A 20,797-nucleotide genomic window follows, 5' to 3' on the forward strand; every position below is an offset into this window, starting at 1 on the left:
TTATTAACAATAATTTTTTTAATCCTTTAAACTGAAATTTTAAAACTCTAAGCGGGGTGCATTCAGAATTCATAAAGTTCAAAAGGAACATTGATGTCTAATTGTTCTTATATCAGAGAAAGAAGACATTCAAGAGAAAGATTTGCCTAATTGAACAAGACTTACCTGTCCTTTGCTTAAGCCTTCAAAACCATCATTCACCACATACATTGTGTGACCCTGGCAAATCCCAACACGAACAGCTGATCGGACTGCTGCATTCATGCCTGCTGCTGGAGCACCTACATTCAGTATGGCAATGCTGAAATTGCTCTGGTGGAAAGGAAAGACAATTAGCAAGCTATGCAGAATTTGAAGACACTAAAGTGATTGATGAACTTTTAACAGAGATGCGTTTTAAAATAAAAACTGGCTATCTTTCTCAACATTCCTCCAAGTCTTTTCAGGATTGAAGGAGGATTCAGAAGAAGCAACACTGTCTCATAGATATCTTCTTCCCCTTTTTCCCACAAAGACCTTTTAAAAATGATAAAGGGAAGGCCATCATATGCCATACAGATCTTGACTTACAACCAGTTGGGACCGGAATTTCAGTCATTGAGTGAAGTGGTTATTAAGCAAGATGCAATATGACTGTTTTGCTCAATAACCACAGTGTGGGTACTTTTGGTTGCAAATGTTAAACCTTCTCCCAGGTCATTAAGCAGACAGATTGAAAGACCTGCCTGCTGAAAGATTTTAGTTCCATGTAGAGCTTAAATCCTCCTGGCAGTCCCTTTCGCTCTCAAATGTTCCTGCAGCCAGATGAAGGACTTCAGTTCTCCTCTGCATGAATGGAAATTCCTTCATGGGGCTGCAGGAATGGAATTGAAATCTTTAGGATTTCAGCACTGTTCCGCAGCCCACTGAAATGTTTTCTCCTCCCTCTTTCTCCTTCACTTGCAACTTTCCCTGCTGTTTTCCCAATTGACTTTCTTGGCAAGGCGGCAAAGAAAATTGCAAGTGTTAATCACATGATAGTGGGGTATTTGTCAATTGGTTGTAAATGTGCACCGATTGCCAAGTGTCCAAAATGTGATCACAGGGAGAGCGGTACAACTTTACAATGGCGGAAAGCCCTCTATGTACCTAATGTACCCTTTTCAAGGCCATCGTAGCTTTGAATAGTTATAAGCTGAGGACTATCTGTAGTAACAGTTGTCAGTTCTCTGACTAAATATTGGGTACTACCAAGTGTATTTAATTTAGAAAACAGTTATTTTTACTTTTCTTCCACATGTGAATTAAATATTTTCTGAAATAAGAATAATGCAAATCTTGAGTCACTGTCATTAGGGAGAGGGTTATTTAAATCTATACACAGAACATAAATATTGCATTTCTATTTACATTTAGGTATGGCTAAGTGTCAGTAACATACATGAGCATTGCCACCAGTCCTCCTATCTCCAAGCACTCAGATAACTTGTGGTCTTTTCTTTTCTCACCTTTTTCTGAGCTGGCTTCTGGTGTGCAAGTAGTTTATAAATATTCCAATTGTTTTCAAAGCTTCTGTGAAATAATTTTACAATCATACTGGTTACCATTTGGTTGTATTTTTTCTTTTTATATTAGTAATTTATTTGTTAGAACATTTAAGTAACAAAATAAATAGCTATATAAAAGAAGAAAGATGATGGATAAAGAATATAACATGAATGAATAAACAAACAGCATTTATAACTATACAATTTAAAATTCATTTTTTATTAATGCATTAATTAATTATATAGAATTGGTTCACTGTATCATCTTAAGAAATAACTGAACATTTCTATAAATGTCTAAACGTGATATTAATATTGATATTCCCACTATTTATCATTGTTCCAAAAATAGTTGCACAATTATGTAAGGAAAAAAGGGGAAAATAAAAATAAGATTTAAAAAAGAGAAAAATCAGTGAAAACATTAAGAAACTGTAATTCTAAATTGTCTCCCAATGTACCAATTATTGCATCAAAATATTTATAAATACTGAAATTGATCCAATTACTTTCTTTACATACATTATTTTCCCCTTAAAAACTGTATTCAAGGGTATTTGAGTTTGCCTTGTTATGTGATACATGATAAAAATGGGGCCATTCTTGCTTAAATTTAATCAAACATTTGTTCCGATAGAGACTGTTAACTTTGCTGTTGCAGTAGATTCTCCAAAGTTTGGTTTCCAGACTGAAACTGTTAGCAAAATACTTCATTTAGTTGCTGTATTTCATAGTCTGCCCCTCATCAACCTATAACTATTTGGTCATGTTAGTGGCACTCCTGAAAGATATGATTCTAAGACATCTAAAAGGTAACAGGTTTCAGAAGACTAGGCAGCAGCTGTCCTAATCTAAATGGCGAGAAAGTATTTATTTCCTAATAATCAAGCTCAGGAATGCTTTTAAATACATCATGGGATAACATAACTGATGAACAGAGTGGTATCTGTGTGAGGTGCAAAATTATAAAACATTTATCATGATGTCATGATGCAACTTCAGTTCTCTCTCTGAATTGTGGTGAGAACACTAGTATACAAGAAGTATACAAAATATTGTGTTACAATGTTTGTTTCATTGCTTAATCCCCTCTTCCCTCCCCCCAATATGTGCATGTTTGAATCTGTTCTTGTAATTTCTATGCGTTTCAGGTTTTCCTTGAAAATCACTTTCACATCTTTAGTGTGACTTTTCCACCACACTGAAAAAAAGTACTTAATCTTTTAAGACTATATTTACATAAGCAATACCAAAGAACATTACATATATTCTCAAAAAAGAGGCTCTGATTGTTTCTTCTCAAGACTCCCAGGAAGGGCATTTTAAGAGTATGGAAACAATTACTACCTGATTTTACTCAGTTTACAATGTGTCATTTCCTTAATAAGTTATGTCATTTTAAAAAATACTCTGGGTGATAATCATCTCAATTTTCAGTCTGATTTAGTTTCTTTAAAGATTTCTTAGTGGAAACAGGAAATGCCACCAGCTTGAAGTTCTTTTCTTGACGTCAAACGCTTACTTGAAAGAGTGACAACAGTATAAGTCAAATCTTTCAATTTCTACTGTTTAGTCTCTGATGTGCCTTAAATAACTAAAATAATTCCAAACTCACATAAGAAACCATGTCATCAAACTCTGGAAATACCAATATTTTCAGAAATATACAAACTATTTAGGGGAAAATTACTAGAGATGAAAAGTTCAACCAAATAATCAGTTAGACAAGCACGTTGAAGGCTATGAAATGTAGGCTGGCTATGCCTTTCCTGAAAGAGAAAGGATAAGAATGACCACTGACAACATTTGTTGCAATGTTGCAAGTAACTTCTTTCCACGTGGCATTCATGATGCCAATACAATACTTCTTAGCATTTTTGGCTCTAGACGATTGTATGGACTTATATTCTTGGTAACATTTTTGGAAATTATTTGCTGTTACCTTCTTCCCGATCTTGAGATAAAGTTACTGGTCCAAAGCCACTCAACTGGCTTTTGTGCATAACGCAAAGTTTGGCTTTCTCTAATCCTAGACCAGGTTGTTTTTACAGCATTACAATCTACAGTATACTGAAGATATTCTGCCTTGTCTTTTCTAATTCACACTTCCACAAGCAGATGAAAGAGATTCATTCTCCTCTCAGATTGAGAGATAGCTCTCACCTGCCTCTGAGCTGGATAGCTTCATCAAACCTTTTCTCATCCATAGCTTTCTGGACATCCTTGGTCTACAAGAATAAAGAATCACAAGGAGGTTCTTGTGAGGAGTCACAAAAGAAACCAGGTAATCCACGTATGCAGTAAAATTATCTGCTCATTCCAATTAAAGAACCAGTAAGTTAAGTCCACTCAGAAAAACATGCAAGGAACAAGAAAAAGTTTGTGGATTGAAAGGAACACATGGAAAAATGATTTTAAATAAGGGATGGGAAAATTTTACACCAGTGTTTTTAAACCATGGCAACTTTAAGATGTGTGGACTTAAATTCCCAGAATTCCTGGCTGGGGAATTCACTTCTTAAAGTTGTCAAGGTTGAAAAACTCTGCTTTCAGGTTTTGCTGAATAACAACTCTCACATTCTTCCCCAGTGGACATCTTGGGATAAGCTGCTGGGGATTCAGGGTCACAAATTAATCTCCCCTACTTTAAAGAAATCCTGAGCAAGGCCAAAAAAAAGAGGCAGTCTCCTTCCTGGAACAAAATCAAGAATGATTCATAAGATATGAGTCTGTACTCAAAATTCTAAAACACTACACCCAAATACCACAATTTAAATGACTGTGACAAGTTATGCAAATAAGATAGGCCTGCAAGATATTTTCATTTTTAAAGAAGCATTGTTTTGTCATTTCTTTAAAATTATTTGATTTTGCAGAAACAAAACCAAATGCTGAAGTTCACAAAAATGCTATTTATTCTTATAAACTATAAACCAATGAAGATAAGAAAAGAAGATGCAACCTTATCCCAGCCTTTATTGCTATTGTCTAATCATTATTCAAGGCTTGTCTTCCCCCTGTTCACCCCTGCCTTATGGAAGCTTTATTACTGATTCACAGCCTAGGACTTGGGAGAAATAGTTACAGTACTTATTGATATCAATCCTTTATCTCGTAGTCCCTATTTCCTGTAAAAACAATCACATTGTTTTTTTAAAAAATGTAACTTTTCTCAAGTGAAAACTGAGCTTTTAGGTATTGTATCTTAGATGCATATTCCAATTACATCAACAGAATTGCCATATATTGTATATACCCTGAGTAGTTAAGACTACTTTTCTCTAACCTGGAGACTTTCAAATATAGAGAAACCTGATTAGAATTCTAATCAGAAACATGAATTTTCAACCTCTTTATCTCCTTCATTTATTTCTCCTCCCCCCCTCCCGCTCCAGCTAAAAAAAACCACAGCATTCTATCCTATCCTATTTGGCTTCTGTGTTTCTGTGAAATACTCACCACTTGCACACATTCCATTAGAGGTAGGCGCACTGACTGGTTCCCAGAGAGACTCACCACACAGGCTGGAGTATCTGGTGTTGCCTCCAGTAATGCCATCACTGCTTCCATACCCATTTTGCTGCTCTAGGAGTACACAAATGCATTTGCTATAAGCAGGTTGGTTTAGTACTGATGTTGGATGTTAAGCTGTGAACCAGAGTTTCTTAATGCAGTGATGGTGCAGTGAACAACCAACAACTACTCAGCTTCAAGGCTGAGAAGTATAGAGGAAAAAATATTAAAATAGAAGAAAGGGATAGGAGAAATAAGTGTTGCAATTAAATTACAATGGGGATTGCCATCTTGACAGAGACCAATCAACTGTTATATGACTTCTTCCTAATATGTAGTGAAGGTTCTTCTCTAGACATGTCATGCTATGTGTCTCAAACTAGATGCATCCTCAGTGGTCTATGATGATTTCTAGGTTTGTAGATGAAGAGCCAACCATCAGAAAAAAACTGCTTGGTATAGAAAATCCTGGTTTCATGTGACAAAACATATTGAAAAGCAGCAGAGGAAGCTTCAAAGACATAGTTGTCACTCTGATACACTCAATATGGAATAACATAGAGTGGACAAGAGCTCAAGATCAAGAGCAGCTGCTAGATTGTGGAATTGCAAAGCATGCAAGGACAGAAACCCCATTTCTAATGTAAGAGAAGGTAGCAGTCTTTGATTGGAAAGCCATGAAGAATTGGTGTTTGGGTATGAAAGCTGCAGAAGGGCATCCTGACAGTGTGATGGAGATGAAAGTGATAACCTTAAGAGCTTGTCTGTTACGGATTTGCTTAATTAGATAGTCAAGGTACTTGGCCAAGAAGAAAATGAGACTGAAGCATGGATCGTATTGTTTTTGGCATTGCAATATTGTAGGCTGTTCTGAACTATAGGTGGGTAGTCGATTGGAATTTCAGAAAGCTTGCAGACATGCAGTGCCAAGTCCAGCCTTGAAAAAACAATGGCTAATGAATCGACCAAGAAGCTACGGAAACTAAGAGGAGGAAAATAGTCATATGAGACTAAAAAAGGGAGCTATATCACTTTAGATAACTCATATAAATTTCTCCTTCTGAAACCAAAAAGATTCAAGGAAAACAAGAGAATCCAAACTGGTGAATCTAGCAATGGTGGTGCTGCTGAAATTGAAAATGAAGGGAACTGGTGGAATTAAATACCCACTTTATACAGAAACTTGAGGAGTGGAGGATAGTGTCCTTTATTTCTTTGTCTTTGCTTCTTTTTGTCCTAAATGGAACTGTGTAAGTCTTTTAAAAGATGTAGACTATTTTTTTCATGGTTTTCCTAGTGTTAAAATTACAAAATCTAGAGAGTTCTCAGCAAGAAAAATGGATCTTAAATGCCTTCAAGACTGGGTGTGGTAGATACCAGCAACTAATGAAATATGGTAGAAACTTTGCATTAAGACAGAGATTACAATAGCTTCAGAATGTGATTTCCTAAGAATCCCCCCAAATGGCTTAGTGCCAAGAAGAATAGTTACACTTAAAACTCTTCTGAAAATACCCAGCTGTGCTTAGAAATGGGTGATCTACTGCAGAGCCGTAACCAATTCCCAAAGGTGTCAATCCGAGGGAGAAACTTTGCTATCATAATGCTGGCACTGGTAAAATGGGGACATCAAAAGCCTTGTGTCCAAGACCAGAAAATACATGAATGGTATTGATATATTATCCTATGTAGGCATATAAACAAAAGGTAAATTAAAATTAAATTCAAGAGAAAAGAGTGACAAAGTACAAATACTAGAAGTACCATGAGGTCTAAGCATACACATATTATTTCTGCGGTGGTAGAAAGTGAGCTAGAGATTGAGCAGCAGCTGCATATAATTTGCTGCTATGCACAGGGTAGGATTCCTGCTAATACATTTGGTAAATTGTAAAACATCTGGGGAGTCATTTAGTTCATGAATCACTAAAGAACAAAAGCTCATAATAGGGGCGGGAAAAAACAACTTTCACAGTTTTCTCTGCAATTAAATGTAATTTTTTTTCAAACATCACACATTTTATGGCAAGTGCTTTTTATGGCACACAGTAATTCTCTACTGCTTGGTTGAGTTTTGCATTGGCATTTGTTTCATGACAATTGTCGTCTAAACTATTTTCACCCTTCTTGATGTATTGCTTCACAGCCAAGAAACAACTCCTTTTCAGAGAGAAGAGAGAGATAGTTAGACAGCTATCCTGGAATTTGACATGTAACTGGAGAAATTAGATTTCCCTGAATGACCTTGGTAAGTGTCAAGATATAACTGCCTTTACTTCAGGTCAACACTTCTTCTTGGAACAGGATCAGTAGGCAAGGTTACCCAGGAGGGAACTAGCAAATTATGTCAGAAACTGGGTAAGTTCTGGCTATCTAGTAGCATCAAATAAACCCACAGGTTGCAAAATAAGATCTGGAAAAACCAAACTACTCAACTGTTCTTTTTAAAAATTGAAATATATTATTCCAAAAGTAGAAAACCATGGAGCAGAACCCAAAAAGTTAACCTCAGGATTAGTTCCTTGTCTAGAGCTTGTTAAGCTGTCATACATGATTCCTTGGGAGGTTACAAACAGACATGAGGGAGATTTCAAATTTGGGGAAACTTAAACAGGCTACACATTATGTGGCCATTATTTAGTCTGTAAAAATATCACACTTACCAAGACACGATCAAATGCAGATGGAGTCCCACCACGCTGCACGTGCCCAAGCACAGTTACACGAGTGTCAAAGCCGAGGCGTTTGACAACCAGCTGATTAAAAAAAGGGGAGGAAAGAATGGGGCATTTTAAATTATTCCATTCCCCACCAAGACAATGCGCCCTTCCCCTTAATAAAAACAGAGACTGCTGTAGATCAAAAGCTTTTACAAGACAATCTATATTAAAGCTTCCCATGTTGAGTTTGTCAACTTTATATAGATTTAGGGGCTGGAAAAAAAAATCAAAGAAACACATCATCTATGCAACTATTTCCAGAATTTAGAAGACCCTGAATCAATATTTTTATCCCTGTTGTGTTTTCAATGTCTGGTTCTAACCTATGAATTTGTCTCTTACCTCCTTCACGTAGTTAGAGGTGATGGGTTTCCCATTCCTGTCTATGGCACCTTCAGCAATTATGATTATATTCAGTCGGGATCCTCTGCTTCGTGCCTATCCAGATAAAAATATAAGAAACCTAACAACTGATGAACTCTAAGGCAAGAGACTTTCATAATCCTAATATCAACAACCGGGATTTTTAATCACACAAGAACATAGTCCGTACATGTAGAAAATATGGAGGCAAAGTTGACCACACTTAAGTGGTCCTGAATTTCCTATACCTTAAACCTCAAACCTAGAAGATTTCAACTCTCATCCTTCTTTCAACAATTTATGTCTGTCACACTGTGCACACTATTCAAATCCAAGAAAGTAAGCATCCCTCAGAGTCTATCCAGGCAAACTCTTTATCTGTCAGCTGTCCCTTTAAAAAGTTAGTTTTTTTAGGGTGCACTGTTAGCTCAAGGAATACATAATTGAATTAAAGTAGTATTAAAACTCCTAACATTCTAGAGAACACTGGAAGGTTTCTCCTTTAGGTCATGCCATACCTTTTCTGGACCATGCCATTCCAGGGACAGGTTTGGCAAATTCCAGAAATACTCCTTCACATGTTCAAGAGGTGTTCTGGCTCCAAAACAGGCTTGTTACTTCTGGAAAATATTGGATCAGCCCTGGAATGGCAAGATATCAGAGAGGGAATAGAATGTTCCTGAGTACTTCAGAACATTCCATTCTCAAATCTATGAGTTTTGGACATTCCTATAAATACCAATTTTTAAAAAAGTAAACTAGGGCAGATCTTTCCTATAGTTTCTAGTGTATTCTATCTTTTTTAAAATAAAAAATGACCAAATCTTTACAATCATATCTAATTTGTATAGGAGCCATGGTTGCACAGCAGTTATAATTGCAGTATTACAGGCTAACTCTGCCCAGAGTCAGGAATTCAATCTTGATCGACTCAAGATTAATTCAGCCTTCCATCCTTCTGAAGTCAGTAAAATGAGGACCCAGATTGTTAGGGACAATATGCTGACGTTTGTAAACTGCTCAGAGAATGCTGTAAGCACTATGAAAAGGTATACAAATCTAAGTCCTATTGCTAATTGCTATTATTTCTTAAGGAAACTGTCTAGGTCTCATGGGGAATGGGGGGAGTCCACAGTCACTCCTGGAAATAATGCTAGTCACTGATACTTTGCAAATAGACAGCAACCTGTTTTTATATAAAAAAACCAATCTTGTTTTTTTTAAAGCCAGATTGCACAATGATACTTATGAAGGTTTTTGTAGGAAAATTGAATTCTACAAGCTCTGTTTAGCACAGGGGTCTTCAAACTTGACAGCTTTAAGACTTGTGGACTTCAACTCCCAGAATTCCTCCTCCAGTCATGTTAGCTCAGGAATTCTGGAAGTTGAAGTCCACAAGTCTTAAACTTGCCAAGTTTGAAGACCCTTGGTCTAGCATGAGATAGGTTTATTTAGCTGAGTATCAGATATTACTAATTCTCACCTCACCAAGCCGTTCACACATAAAATCCTCCCAGCCATCCTCAGGGGGTGATTCAGGAATGAAAAGCCAGTCAGCTCCAGAAGCCAATGCTGAAACTAATGCTAGATATCTGGAAAAAGAGAATAATGTCATATTATGTATGGCAGCTTTGATATTTTTACCTTTATTGTCAGAGTACAACATATGTACAATGAGATTGGCTGAGCCTCCCTTCATGCACCCCCTCCCCAACACAACTCACAGTGAGGACAGAAGTCCCTAATCCAGTCCCAATCTTATTACACATTGCACAACGTGCCAGCCCTGCAAGTCTATCATACTATGTTGGCATAAAGTTATTTTCCATTCAGAAGTCTGACAGGCAGAAACTGTTCTTCAGCCTGTTGGTGCAGCAGGCTATGCTTCTGTATCTCCTACCCGATGGTAGGAGAGTGAAGAAGTGCTGACCGGGATGTGAGTCATCTCCGAGAATTTTTCTCACACTTCTAAGACAGCAAGCCCTAGCAATGTCATCTAGTGGTATCAGCCCATGATGTTTTGTGCTGTGCTCACTACCCTCTGTAATGTCTTTCTATCCATGGCTGTCAAGCCAGCATACCACACCGTAATGCAATATATGAGAGAATGCTTTCTATTGTGGACTGGTAAAAGGAGGTCATCAATCGTTGTTCCACTTTATTTTTTCGCAAGACCCTAAGGAAATGGAGTCACTGTTGAGCCTTTCTGGCCACTTGGGTTGTGTTGATTTTCCAGGTAAGATCTTCGCTGAGGTAGACTCCCAGGAATTTAAAGGAGGAAACTCTCTCCACACAGCCCCCCTCAATGTAAAGTGGGGCGGGTTCCTCTCTCTTCTTCCGGAAGTCTAACGCCATCTCTTTTGTCTTGCTGATGTTTAGGTGCAGGTTGTTTTCTAGGCACCATGTGGATAATTTTTGAACCTCTCCCCTGTGCTCTGTTTTGTCTCCACCTGTAATGAGACCCAATATGGTAGTATCATCTGTGAACTTAATGATCACAGTGGATGGGTCAGACGATACACAATCATGTGTGTACAGTGAGTACAGGTAGGGACTGAGCACACAGCCCTGTGGGGAGACAGTGCTAAGCTTCAGGGAGGTCGATGTGACAGACCCAGCCCTCACTGTTTGTGGTTGGTCCCTCAGAAAGTCTTTGATCCAGTTGAAGATGGAAGAGGGAAAATCCAAGTCAGTCAGCTTTTCAATAAGGATGCTCGGCAGGATAGTACTGAAGGCTGAGCTGTAGTCAATATTTGATATGTTTTTCAAAGTGTAATAAATTGCCCTGAAGACTGAATAGATGGAGCTGCGGGATTTCATAATGCAAACAGGAGTGTGTTTTTTAGATTAGTCCTCCCCAGCTAGGAAACTGTAAATTCTTTTCTCAGTTCAACAAACAAACAATTCTTACCCACAGTGCCTTCCCATCACTTCCAGCACAAATGTTCTCTGGTGGCTGCAAAACAAAATTAGAAAGCAAGAGCTTATCACCCACTGCTATGTTAGGTGACGATACGTATGCCTTACAATAATAAGTTGTTTTTATAATATGAAGAAAGGGAGGAAAGGGGACAAAGGAAATTAAACAAAATAAAGCCTTCACTTTACAGAGAGAATAAGGAAGCAGCTTCGACTTCCGGTTTGTCGGGGCTTCGCGAGCGGCAGGGATTTGCGGCTGCGCGATCCCTGCCGCGCTAGCGCTTTCTGGGGCTCCGACCCAGACAGGCAGGAGCTAGGCTGCCCTGCAGGGGCAGCTGAAGGTAGGGGATCCGGAGAAGGGTGTGGGGGTGTTGCAGACCCCTCCCGGCCGGCAGAACCCCTTTTCCCAGGACGTGCAGCGGCGGTCCGTAATGACCGCCACAAAGAAGCTGGCAGCCGGGTAAGAATGCGCAGGAGGAAGTGGAGAAAGTGCTTGAGAGGAGAAAGTTTTTCTTGGCTCCTAGGACTCTAAGATATATTTAATAAAATTCCTGAAAAGTATGACTTTCTGAATAATACCTGCCAGAAGAGGAAAAAGCGGCTGTTTGATAGTGCTGAAAGGATAGCTTTCCCTCTTTTCCTACGGAATAAATAACTGGATATTAAGAAACCTATTTTTTTAGGTGAAAATTGGTTTTAAGCGATGAGTGGGAAGAGAGAGGATTAAAAAGAAAATATTTGTATGTTAAGATTTTGTTGGAGCAGATGCCTTAAGGATTTGAAGACTAGAAGATATTGCAATAAGATTTTAAACAGATTTGGACTTTCTTTCTTTTTGATTGATATTACCCCAGAAGGAGAAAGTGAGAACTCTGCCTTGGTTTGGACTGACTGATAACTTTGGGACTGTTTTATTTTTTTATTTTCTTTTGAATATTCTGGTTGTTGTAAGAAGAAAGAAGGGGAAAAGAAAAGAAAAGATTTATAATGGCTCTTTCTGTTGAGGAACTAAGAAAAGAATATGAACAAGCAAAAAAAAAATGGTAAAGATGGTGTGGAAGAAGCTTTCCTTTTTTTTAGAAATGGCGCTTACTAACTATCAACAAACATTACAACAGATGAAGACAGCAGAGGAACAAGAAAGAAAGGAAGGAGCCATCTTTAATGAATCTCAGAATTTGATCAAGAAAGAAGGAAGAGAGAAAGAAGAAAACTAAAGGATTTAAGGACTTAAGATCCAAAAACATTTAAGAAAGGGAAAAATAAAGTGCAAAACCAATATGATGATAGTAAACAAAAGGGAAAAGGAATACGACAGAGAAGGGAAGCCGGTAAGGCAGAGGCTAGAAGAAGGGGGTAGAAAGGTTTGTTGGGAGAAGAAAGAAAGGAAAAGGTGGAGAAAAGCTACAATGTTTTGAAATTAAATGGAAAAAGAAATTTTTATGGATAATGGATAAAGTATAATTTTTTAAAATTTTGCAAGGTACATAAGATGAGATGGTAGTATTGTAATGGTTTAAGAGTTGATAAGAGATTAAAATGTTAAAAGGTTTAAAAATGATTGGCTTTAAAATTTAATAATAGGGAGGTTTAGAATACTGTTTTAATTAAAGAGTTTAATAAGATTATGGTATTGATGTTATTATAAAATTTTTATTATAGTATCTCTTTTTAATATTTGGATTTATTGTCTAATTATGTACTTAATTATTTTGGATGTATTAGTTAGATAGAATGTACCAAGCAAAATCGGATTGGGTATTGGATATTATTTTAAAGATTAATTTGACTAACTTAGGGGGAGATAGAAAGGCATCATACTCTGATTAATGATTTCAGGAGAAACTTATTTTCTTTTTTTTTATGAGGAATGAGACAAAGGGATGATAAAAATGGACAAAAGATACAAATATAATGATTCAAACTAAGATGATTAATTAAGATAGAATTAAGAAGGGTGAAATATGTGGAGAAGTTAATATAGAAGGCTTAGAATGGTAAATAAAATAAGTAATGATATGTAAAATGAGCATGAATATAATTGAAGTCCATGAAGAGAGAGACACCTGGGTCCAAGTTACTTTCCAAAAAGATTTTTTTATGTTTTGTGTGTTGTGTGTATATGTTTTTTTTGGGGGAGAATTAGTAAAAACTTGTAGAAATATAGAATGAGAATAATGGTAACTAAGTCAGAAAGAAATAGATGAAATAATAACAATGATATTGAATAAGAGTAAAGAGAAGTAAAGAGAAATTGAATAAGAGGTTTTGGTATGTTATATGGAAATGGTTTAAAATAGAATCATAATTTATCTGACTTGTTAAATTTACAATGAAAAAAGGTTTAAACATGTAATGAATAATGATAATTTGTGTGTTTTAAAAATTAATAAAACTTGTTTAAAAAAAAAAAAAAAGGAAGCAGCTTCATTAAAACTAGCCACTCTTCGTGTGCTTGTGACAATGACAGTGAAGAAAAGATACAAGAAATATTGTGTTCACCTCTGAGCTGTTGTAGTGATAGCATCGATCACCTCCATGATGCGATGCAAGGCAGAGTCAGTGCCAATGGTCATATCAGTGCCACAGAAGTCATTGTCAATGGAGCCCACAAGGCCCACAATATTTAAGTGGCGGTATTTCTGAGATATTTCCTCAGTGATATTTCCTGGATGGAAAAAGAACAAGGGGTTGTGAGTATTAAGAACATCCCAAATGAACTGTTTCCAAACACAATTAGAGAAAACTTATCCTACAGCAAAGTAAATGGAGAATATTTTAATTAAAATCAGGATTTTTTAAACTGCATCTTAAACAATATTCTGAGAAATATATATATTTTGTTTTAATTAACAGCTTGGCTGCAGAAACAGAACAGACATGTCATATCTGTCATAGTCTGTCATATGTCATAAAAGCACTGATTTCACTAAGTTTGTATTTCATTAGAAATGAAGACTAATTTTATTTCTTTTATTTTTACTTCCATTATATGTTTTATGGTATAAAGACACGTAAAGTGGGTGCAACTGATTATAAAAAAGAAGCAGCTACAGATTCAATGATGTTAAAAAGGAGGAACTTTAAAAAAAATCATAAAATCATAGGTCTGGAAGGAATTTTGGAATTCACTTGGCCAGTGGTAGAATCCAGAATTACAGCATTCTGGACCATTTGTAAAGGAATTTAGAGTGGATCTTGGGAAAAGCTGAAAAAATTGCTAAGGAAGGTAGGGGAAACAAACCATTAAGGAGGGACTTGAAGAAGTTACTATACAGTTTAGACACTGAAACCAATGGAAAGAAACTCAAAATAATCCTGCCTTGACGCTGTTTGGCATAGAAAGGTTTCCTGGCTAGCTTTCAAGATTCTGTTATTTGACCCTACAACAATAAAATAGAATTTCATAGAATATGTTTTGATGGCCTACTTTGAAGAGCTAACTTAGATGGTCTTCCAGCCTGTTTATAAATATCCGCAGTGAAGAAGAATCTGCTATTTCCTGACACAATCTACTCTATTGAACAGCTACTACCACAGACATGTTTTCCATATATCCAGTTGAAATCTCACTTCTTATAATTCAAACTACAGTTTGTTTTCCTATTACAGAACTCTGAAAAATTCGACCCTTCTTCTTTATGACAGCCCTGCAGATAATACAGTATCTCCACACAAAAATGTCCAGGTTAAACATAGTTAAGATGTCCCACCATTCATCATTTCTTTTTCCCTCTAGATCCCTTGTCATCTTGGTTGGTCTTTTCAAGGAGGCTCCAGTTGGTCACCATTTAAAATATTGTGCCCAAGATTGGAAGTACCAAAGCAGAACAAAGAAGAACAATGATTCTTTTTGAACTTAACTCTAGAGCCATGATGGCGAACCTATGGTACGTGTGCCACAGGTGGCATGCAGAGCCATTTGTGCTGGCACGTGAGCTGTAGGCAAACTTACCTCACTGGGCATGTGCATGCCTCACAGCTGATTTTCAGCCTGTTTTTCCGAAAATACCAGAAGTGATGAAACGGGGCTAGTTTTCGGCCTGCAAAGCCTGCAGAAGCCTTCCTCAAGCCTTTGGGAGGCCAAAAAATGCCTCAAACTGGCTGGAAATTAGCTGTGAGGCTCAGTGTAGGTAAGGGGGCAGCGGGGGTGGGTGGGGATTATACACGCATGCGTACGGGATGCGCATTGCCTTCTGGATGCTGGCACGTGAGTGTGAGCGTGCCAAGCGCGGGCACAATTTTTGGCACAGGAGCCCAAAAAGGTTAGCCACCACTAGAGATTGTTGATGTAGTTTAGGATTGCACATGTATCGTTTTTGTAGCTGCATTACACAGTTGGCTCTCGCCCAGCTTATGCTCCAAGGCATCCAGATCTCTTTTTTTTGCATGTGCTGCAACCCAGTATGATCTTCCCCAACACTGCAATTCTAAATCATCTCTCTGATTTTCCTACTGAAATGGATTTCATTGTCCTGTTGAAAGTGAACTAACTAACTAACTAAGTATGGTCCATGGGGTCGCAAAGAGTCGGATATGACTTAGTGACCGAACAACAAAATAAACACACGAGTTGATACTACCTTTCATCCTTAGAAACACTTTTTGGTTTCTGGTTTTTGGGCTCTCAACATCCAAGTTCATTTTCAGAGTCAATAACATGAAACGCAGGTCGCAGCCTGGCACCAATAGTATGATGTTAGAGCATGTTTATACCTACTTTCTTTGACCAGTTCCTCCAAAAGACCACCCCACTCTGAGCGGAAGATATTTGCACCAGTCAGGCTGCCATCCCCTCCAATGACGCATAAGTTAGTGATGCCATGCTGTACCAGGTTGTAGGCAGCTTGAAGGCGGCCCTCCCGTGTGGTGAAAGCTTTGCAGCGGGCACTCCCAATGATAGTGCCTCCCTTTAAATAGAAAAGAAAGACTAATTAGATCACTGCAGAGATTAACAGGAAAAAGTGGTTTTGAAAGTGTATGAGTTCCAATGGGAAACCAATTTTGGTGTTTTATAAAAGGGAGAAACAAAAAGGCTTTCTGGCTCTAGATTTGAACAGGTTTAAGTTGGTATATGTTTTTGTTTTGGAAGCACAAACCCTGAATTTATAAAAAGAAAACATACATTTTTTTCATTTTTATATTTTTTAACATTGTGTGGATTAGTGACAATGTGCAGTCACTCACAAGATACCATTTTTGACATACCAATACATTGCAGAGCTGAATGGAAAATATACTAAATTCTGGAGGAAGTTATTTGTTTCTCTTTTATATCCCAAGCAGATGGCTTTTGGAATGATAACAGGAAGTTATTACAGTGATATGTGCCACTGGGTCTTGAACAAGGAAACTAAGAACAAGGGTTGTTACATTAGCATTTGACCTTTCTGTTCATCCCATCAGAGACACTTCTTAATTAAACCACTTTTCTGTTGCTATGCCCAAAGAACCTAGCAGATTCTGCTGCTGCTGCCTGGTATTGGGAACATAATGGTCATTGAACAGCCATCTTCTGAACACTTTCTCCTTCAGCTCAAGAAAAGGATAACTCCTTTGAAGATTAACATAATAAACCTACATCCACTGATCTGGAGCTTTTAGCTATTGTAACACAAATCAGGGCCAAAAATGGTGGATTTAATTAGTTACAATGCTGGTAAACTGAAGAGAAATATACTGAAGTCAGGAGTGGAAGAACATGTTGCTAAGAAAGGTTATTATTTTTTAAATTGGACTGCTGTCAAAACCAGTTAAAGCATGCAAATCAAACTGGCTTAACTATTAAACATCCTCATTTAGAAAAGATTCAGGGATAATTTATATAGCACATAAAAGAAAAAATGGCACAGACATGGCAGCCTTGCTCAAGTCTGTATTTATTAGTAGCAGAAGCTGCATCAGCAGTAAAGGAAGACAAAGAGAGAACCATCCTATAGAAACATGCAACACCAGAATGTTACCTGCAAGAAAGAAAACATACCAGTCAAACTGGGAAAGGCTCTAAGAAGAAGGAAAAATATAACACTTTTGTAAGTGAAGTGGGTGGGTCTACTTCTAAGACATTCTGACAGTCAGGTCCATTAAAGAAGCAATTCCAATCCAATCTGATCCTTAGCTCCTATATATGTAGTTGATATTTTTAAATGAAAAGAGTAATCTTACAATGTTCATCAAAGACAAATCTTTCCATTTTTCAATGAGACACACACATTTAGGGTTATGTCACTAGGGACAGCAATTTCTAAATCATTTAGACTTATATACTGCATCATAGTGCTTTACAGCCCTCTCTATGTGGTTTACAGAGTCGGCATACTGTCCCCAACAATCTGTGTCCTCATTTCACTGGACACTGGACATGTTACTCAGAAGGATGTGTCAACCTTAACCCTTGTCAGGATCGAATTTCTTGCAGTAAATAGAATCAGTCTGCAATTCTTCCTTCTAACCACTATACCACTACCACTTAAAAAGTATTGAGTCTGCAATTCCAAGAATTTCAGTGATCCAGGCAAATATCAGTCTCAATAGAAGCTTCTCTGGACGATGCTAAATGGATTTGGGAAAGTTGAACTAAGATATTTGGTTACCCTAGTGAGGATGGGGATATGGGCTATTAATCTGCACTATTTAAACACCTACATTAAGTGGCAGGAGGGAGGATTCTGATTAAAAAGAAACCTATAAGACTTGTTATATAACTTCCTTTGCTTAATCTGAAAAAAAGTGAAAAGTCAATGCAAAATTGAAGAACTACATCATACAAAAATTTACAGTACATGAAAAGCCATTTTCATTTAGGGTTGAAGGGATAGATCAAAACTAATATTATTCTCTTATTTTATTATCTTCCAATTGCTCTTGCTATGCATCAGGCTCACTTTTTCCCAAAAGTGGGACAAAGGGAAAACCATAAAGAGGAAAATAAACAAATAAATATGCAAGAGAATCAGAACTATCACATAGGTTGCTCTGAAAGTTGGATGAGAAGCAATGCATCACATGTGATCAGGAAAGACCTGAAACCCACTGATTAAAATTTTTATCTGACTGGATAATCTTAATGAAAGACATTTCCTAGATCTTCCTAGGAAAATAATCTTTCTTACATAAATTGCAGTAAAGTTTACATGAAAGGAGCCCTGTAAGATTCAATTCATTACCAAGGTTTTCCCAGATAGCAAAGCTCTCTACCTGAGTTCTTGAAGAGCTTCTATTAGCTTGAACCAACATTACTAGTCTAGAATGATTTTACAGCCATGGTCACAGAAAGATGTAAATTTAAGGTTCCCAATTTAATAAGAACATATGGCATATCAGTGCCTGCAGTCCTTTTGCTCCTTAGTTTTGTTTAAAGGAATAAACATATGAAAAATGACATTGTTTTCCATTAAATCTGAATCATGGAACTTGGAGAGGGAAGATATCTAACAAATCAGGATTGCAAATCAGCTTTAAGCCAGTATTAATTTTTAGCTTAAAATTTCTGTGTTTTGTGGTTAAATAATCCACTAAGTCCCTATTTCAACATAAAGCAGGGCTTTTTGCTTCCCAGATCATGTGATTGTATGAAAGAAAGCACTGTGCACACTAGTATCATAGTCCACCATATTAATCAAGCCATGATTCCTGGTCCACAATTATGGGCATTCCTGGCTAATATAAGATGCAAAGAGTCACAATATTGTAAAGCTTAACAGCATATGTTTAGTACCTATTTAATTGGCTGAGGCATAACTGTTTCTCCTGTACTGAACTCATATAAAGTACTATAGATTCTTCCTTGAATAGATTCCTTTTCTTCTTAATAACATGGAAGCTTTGAAAATAAAAGTGACTCATATCCTATTCAGTAAAATTTGAAGGAGCACTGTTATGTATGAGAGAATCAAGGCAGCTCACAGTGATCTGACTGATAAGAATGGAATACTGGCAGATAGGGAGACCGAGTCCACTGACTATGTCCTAGTACAGCATCTATTTTTGATTCTTCCTGAAAATGGGAATCAATCATTACCCAAATTAGAAATTTACACTTAATCCAAATTACTCAGAGTTAAGTCAGAGCTGTGTATCATGAAAGGCTTATGCAGCCACAACAGAAATGAACATAAGACCTGTCTAATTACAGAATAAGATGTTAGGAAAGATTAGTCTTACCAGCTGAATAATATTGGACACACTGAGCCAATCTGCTTGCTTAATATTTTCCCCTCCTTCAACTAGTCCCTCGTAACCCTGAGAAGAAAAAAAAATGTTTTTGCAAAAACACCACAACTGTACTACCAAGAAAACTGTATTAAACTTAATTTGCAACATAGGGAATTATCTATATCCCAGTATCCTTGGTTTTACCTTTTTGTTCAAATTTACTGCAGGTTGCTACAAGGAACAAAATTTGAAGTCGGACATATACTAATTTGCTCCACCATGAATTCTATCTAACCACTTTTCATAAAATTGCAACCAGGCAAAAGACTGACAAAATGGGGGAAAGATCTTGAATTAAAACATTATAAAATATAATAAATACCTATTATCAAGAAAATATCCAATAGCAAGGTTCACCCAATGTAGTAATGCAGCATGTTGACTGCTGGAAGCTAATGAAGGCTAGCTGAAGTATGGGAAAAAAACCATGGAAAATTTGTCTGGAAATAAAAGCAGCTAAGCAAACAAGTAGCCTGTTGTCAGAAACAGGGAGTGTGTGGCTTAGTTAACATGTTGTTTGGTTCTGATTTGATCAGCATTTGGAGGGCCGTATGTTCCTTACCAGTTTAGCTATATTTAGTTTGAATCTTCCCCCTGCCAAAACTACCTAAATAATTTACATTACATTATAGTTAGAAGTTATCAAAAGAGTGAAAACATTATTTAACTTGTCAATGATGTTCCTCAATCTTTTCTTAACTCTCTTAGATTTTCCTAAACTTCCTAAGGTTATATTGATAGGTCTTTCAGAATTAATTAACTTCTGCACCATTGTAAAAATATTTATACCAGTATTTCCATTTTCTATCCCTTTGATCCTTTTATTTTCCCAAAAAACTTCAGCAATCTAAAAAAAATCTCCATAAAGCCACACCCATCCATACAGACGAATTTTTTTAATAATAAAAAATGTGAACCTCATATATCAGGAACACTTTAGCTCCAACATATATTCCCATGCGTGTTACAGCTCGAACAGCAGCATTCATACCTGGAGAGATGAATACAAGTTAAATTATGATCTGAGTCTCAGACAAATTGGTGCAGTATTCTGCTGGTTTATACAAAAAAATCCCCACCCTTCCCAAAAGTAGCATTCTCCAAATGTTGCAGTTACAATTGCTGGAAATAAGCTCAAGCCTCTAGAAGACAAAAAGTATTGTAAAAACATTCCTATTCAGGGTTTTTTGGTTTTGTTTTTGTTTTTGCTAGATGCTACACAGGGAATTTGCACTTCACTGTAACTGAACAGAGGCAGGATATGAATGTCAACATACAAGGAATATATAACACTGAATACTCCTATACTTTCAGCAGTGAAAGAATTGCCTTCTTGTGCATATACAGGGTAGCACTTGTATTGTCTTATGTTAATAATGGATAATAAAGTAAAGAATAGTATCTGGTAAGGGAATAAAACAATACACATGAAATTCCACAGAAATTGCACAGCATGGGTCCCTTATGAGAAAAGTATCTGTTTGTTGTTAATCGTGTTAATACAGTTTTATTTATGTTTAGCTGTTAGTAGAAAATACCAAA

The 20,797-nt window shown here is 36.9% G+C and overlaps 1 protein-coding gene across 1 annotated transcript in view; it reads right to left on the reverse strand.

The window, feature by feature from the left end:
* The window catches only part of PFKL (phosphofructokinase, liver type), a 41,824-nt gene that overhangs the window by 10,847 nt on the left and 10,180 nt on the right, over positions 1-20,797 (reverse strand). Inside the window, exons 2-13 of the mRNA XM_026690062.2 lie at positions 20,173-20,246; positions 19,205-19,282; positions 15,762-15,951; positions 13,544-13,709; positions 11,034-11,078; positions 9,606-9,714; positions 8,102-8,197; positions 7,703-7,795; positions 4,986-5,111; positions 3,690-3,754; positions 1,488-1,551; positions 166-312 (exon numbers count right to left, since the gene is read on the reverse strand). Coding sequence (XP_026545847.1) covers positions 166-312; positions 1,488-1,551; positions 3,690-3,754; positions 4,986-5,111; positions 7,703-7,795; positions 8,102-8,197; positions 9,606-9,714; positions 11,034-11,078; positions 13,544-13,709; positions 15,762-15,951; positions 19,205-19,282; positions 20,173-20,246 — 1,253 coding nt within the window. The remainder of the gene's footprint in view (positions 1-165; positions 313-1,487; positions 1,552-3,689; positions 3,755-4,985; positions 5,112-7,702; positions 7,796-8,101; positions 8,198-9,605; positions 9,715-11,033; positions 11,079-13,543; positions 13,710-15,761; positions 15,952-19,204; positions 19,283-20,172; positions 20,247-20,797) is intronic.

The sequence above is a fragment of the Notechis scutatus genome, chromosome 4 (assembly GCF_049901735.1).
Source record: "Notechis scutatus isolate UNSWTSFEM ecotype Mainland chromosome 4, rNotScu1.2, whole genome shotgun sequence".
Taxonomy (NCBI): domain Eukaryota; kingdom Metazoa; phylum Chordata; class Lepidosauria; order Squamata; family Elapidae; genus Notechis; species Notechis scutatus.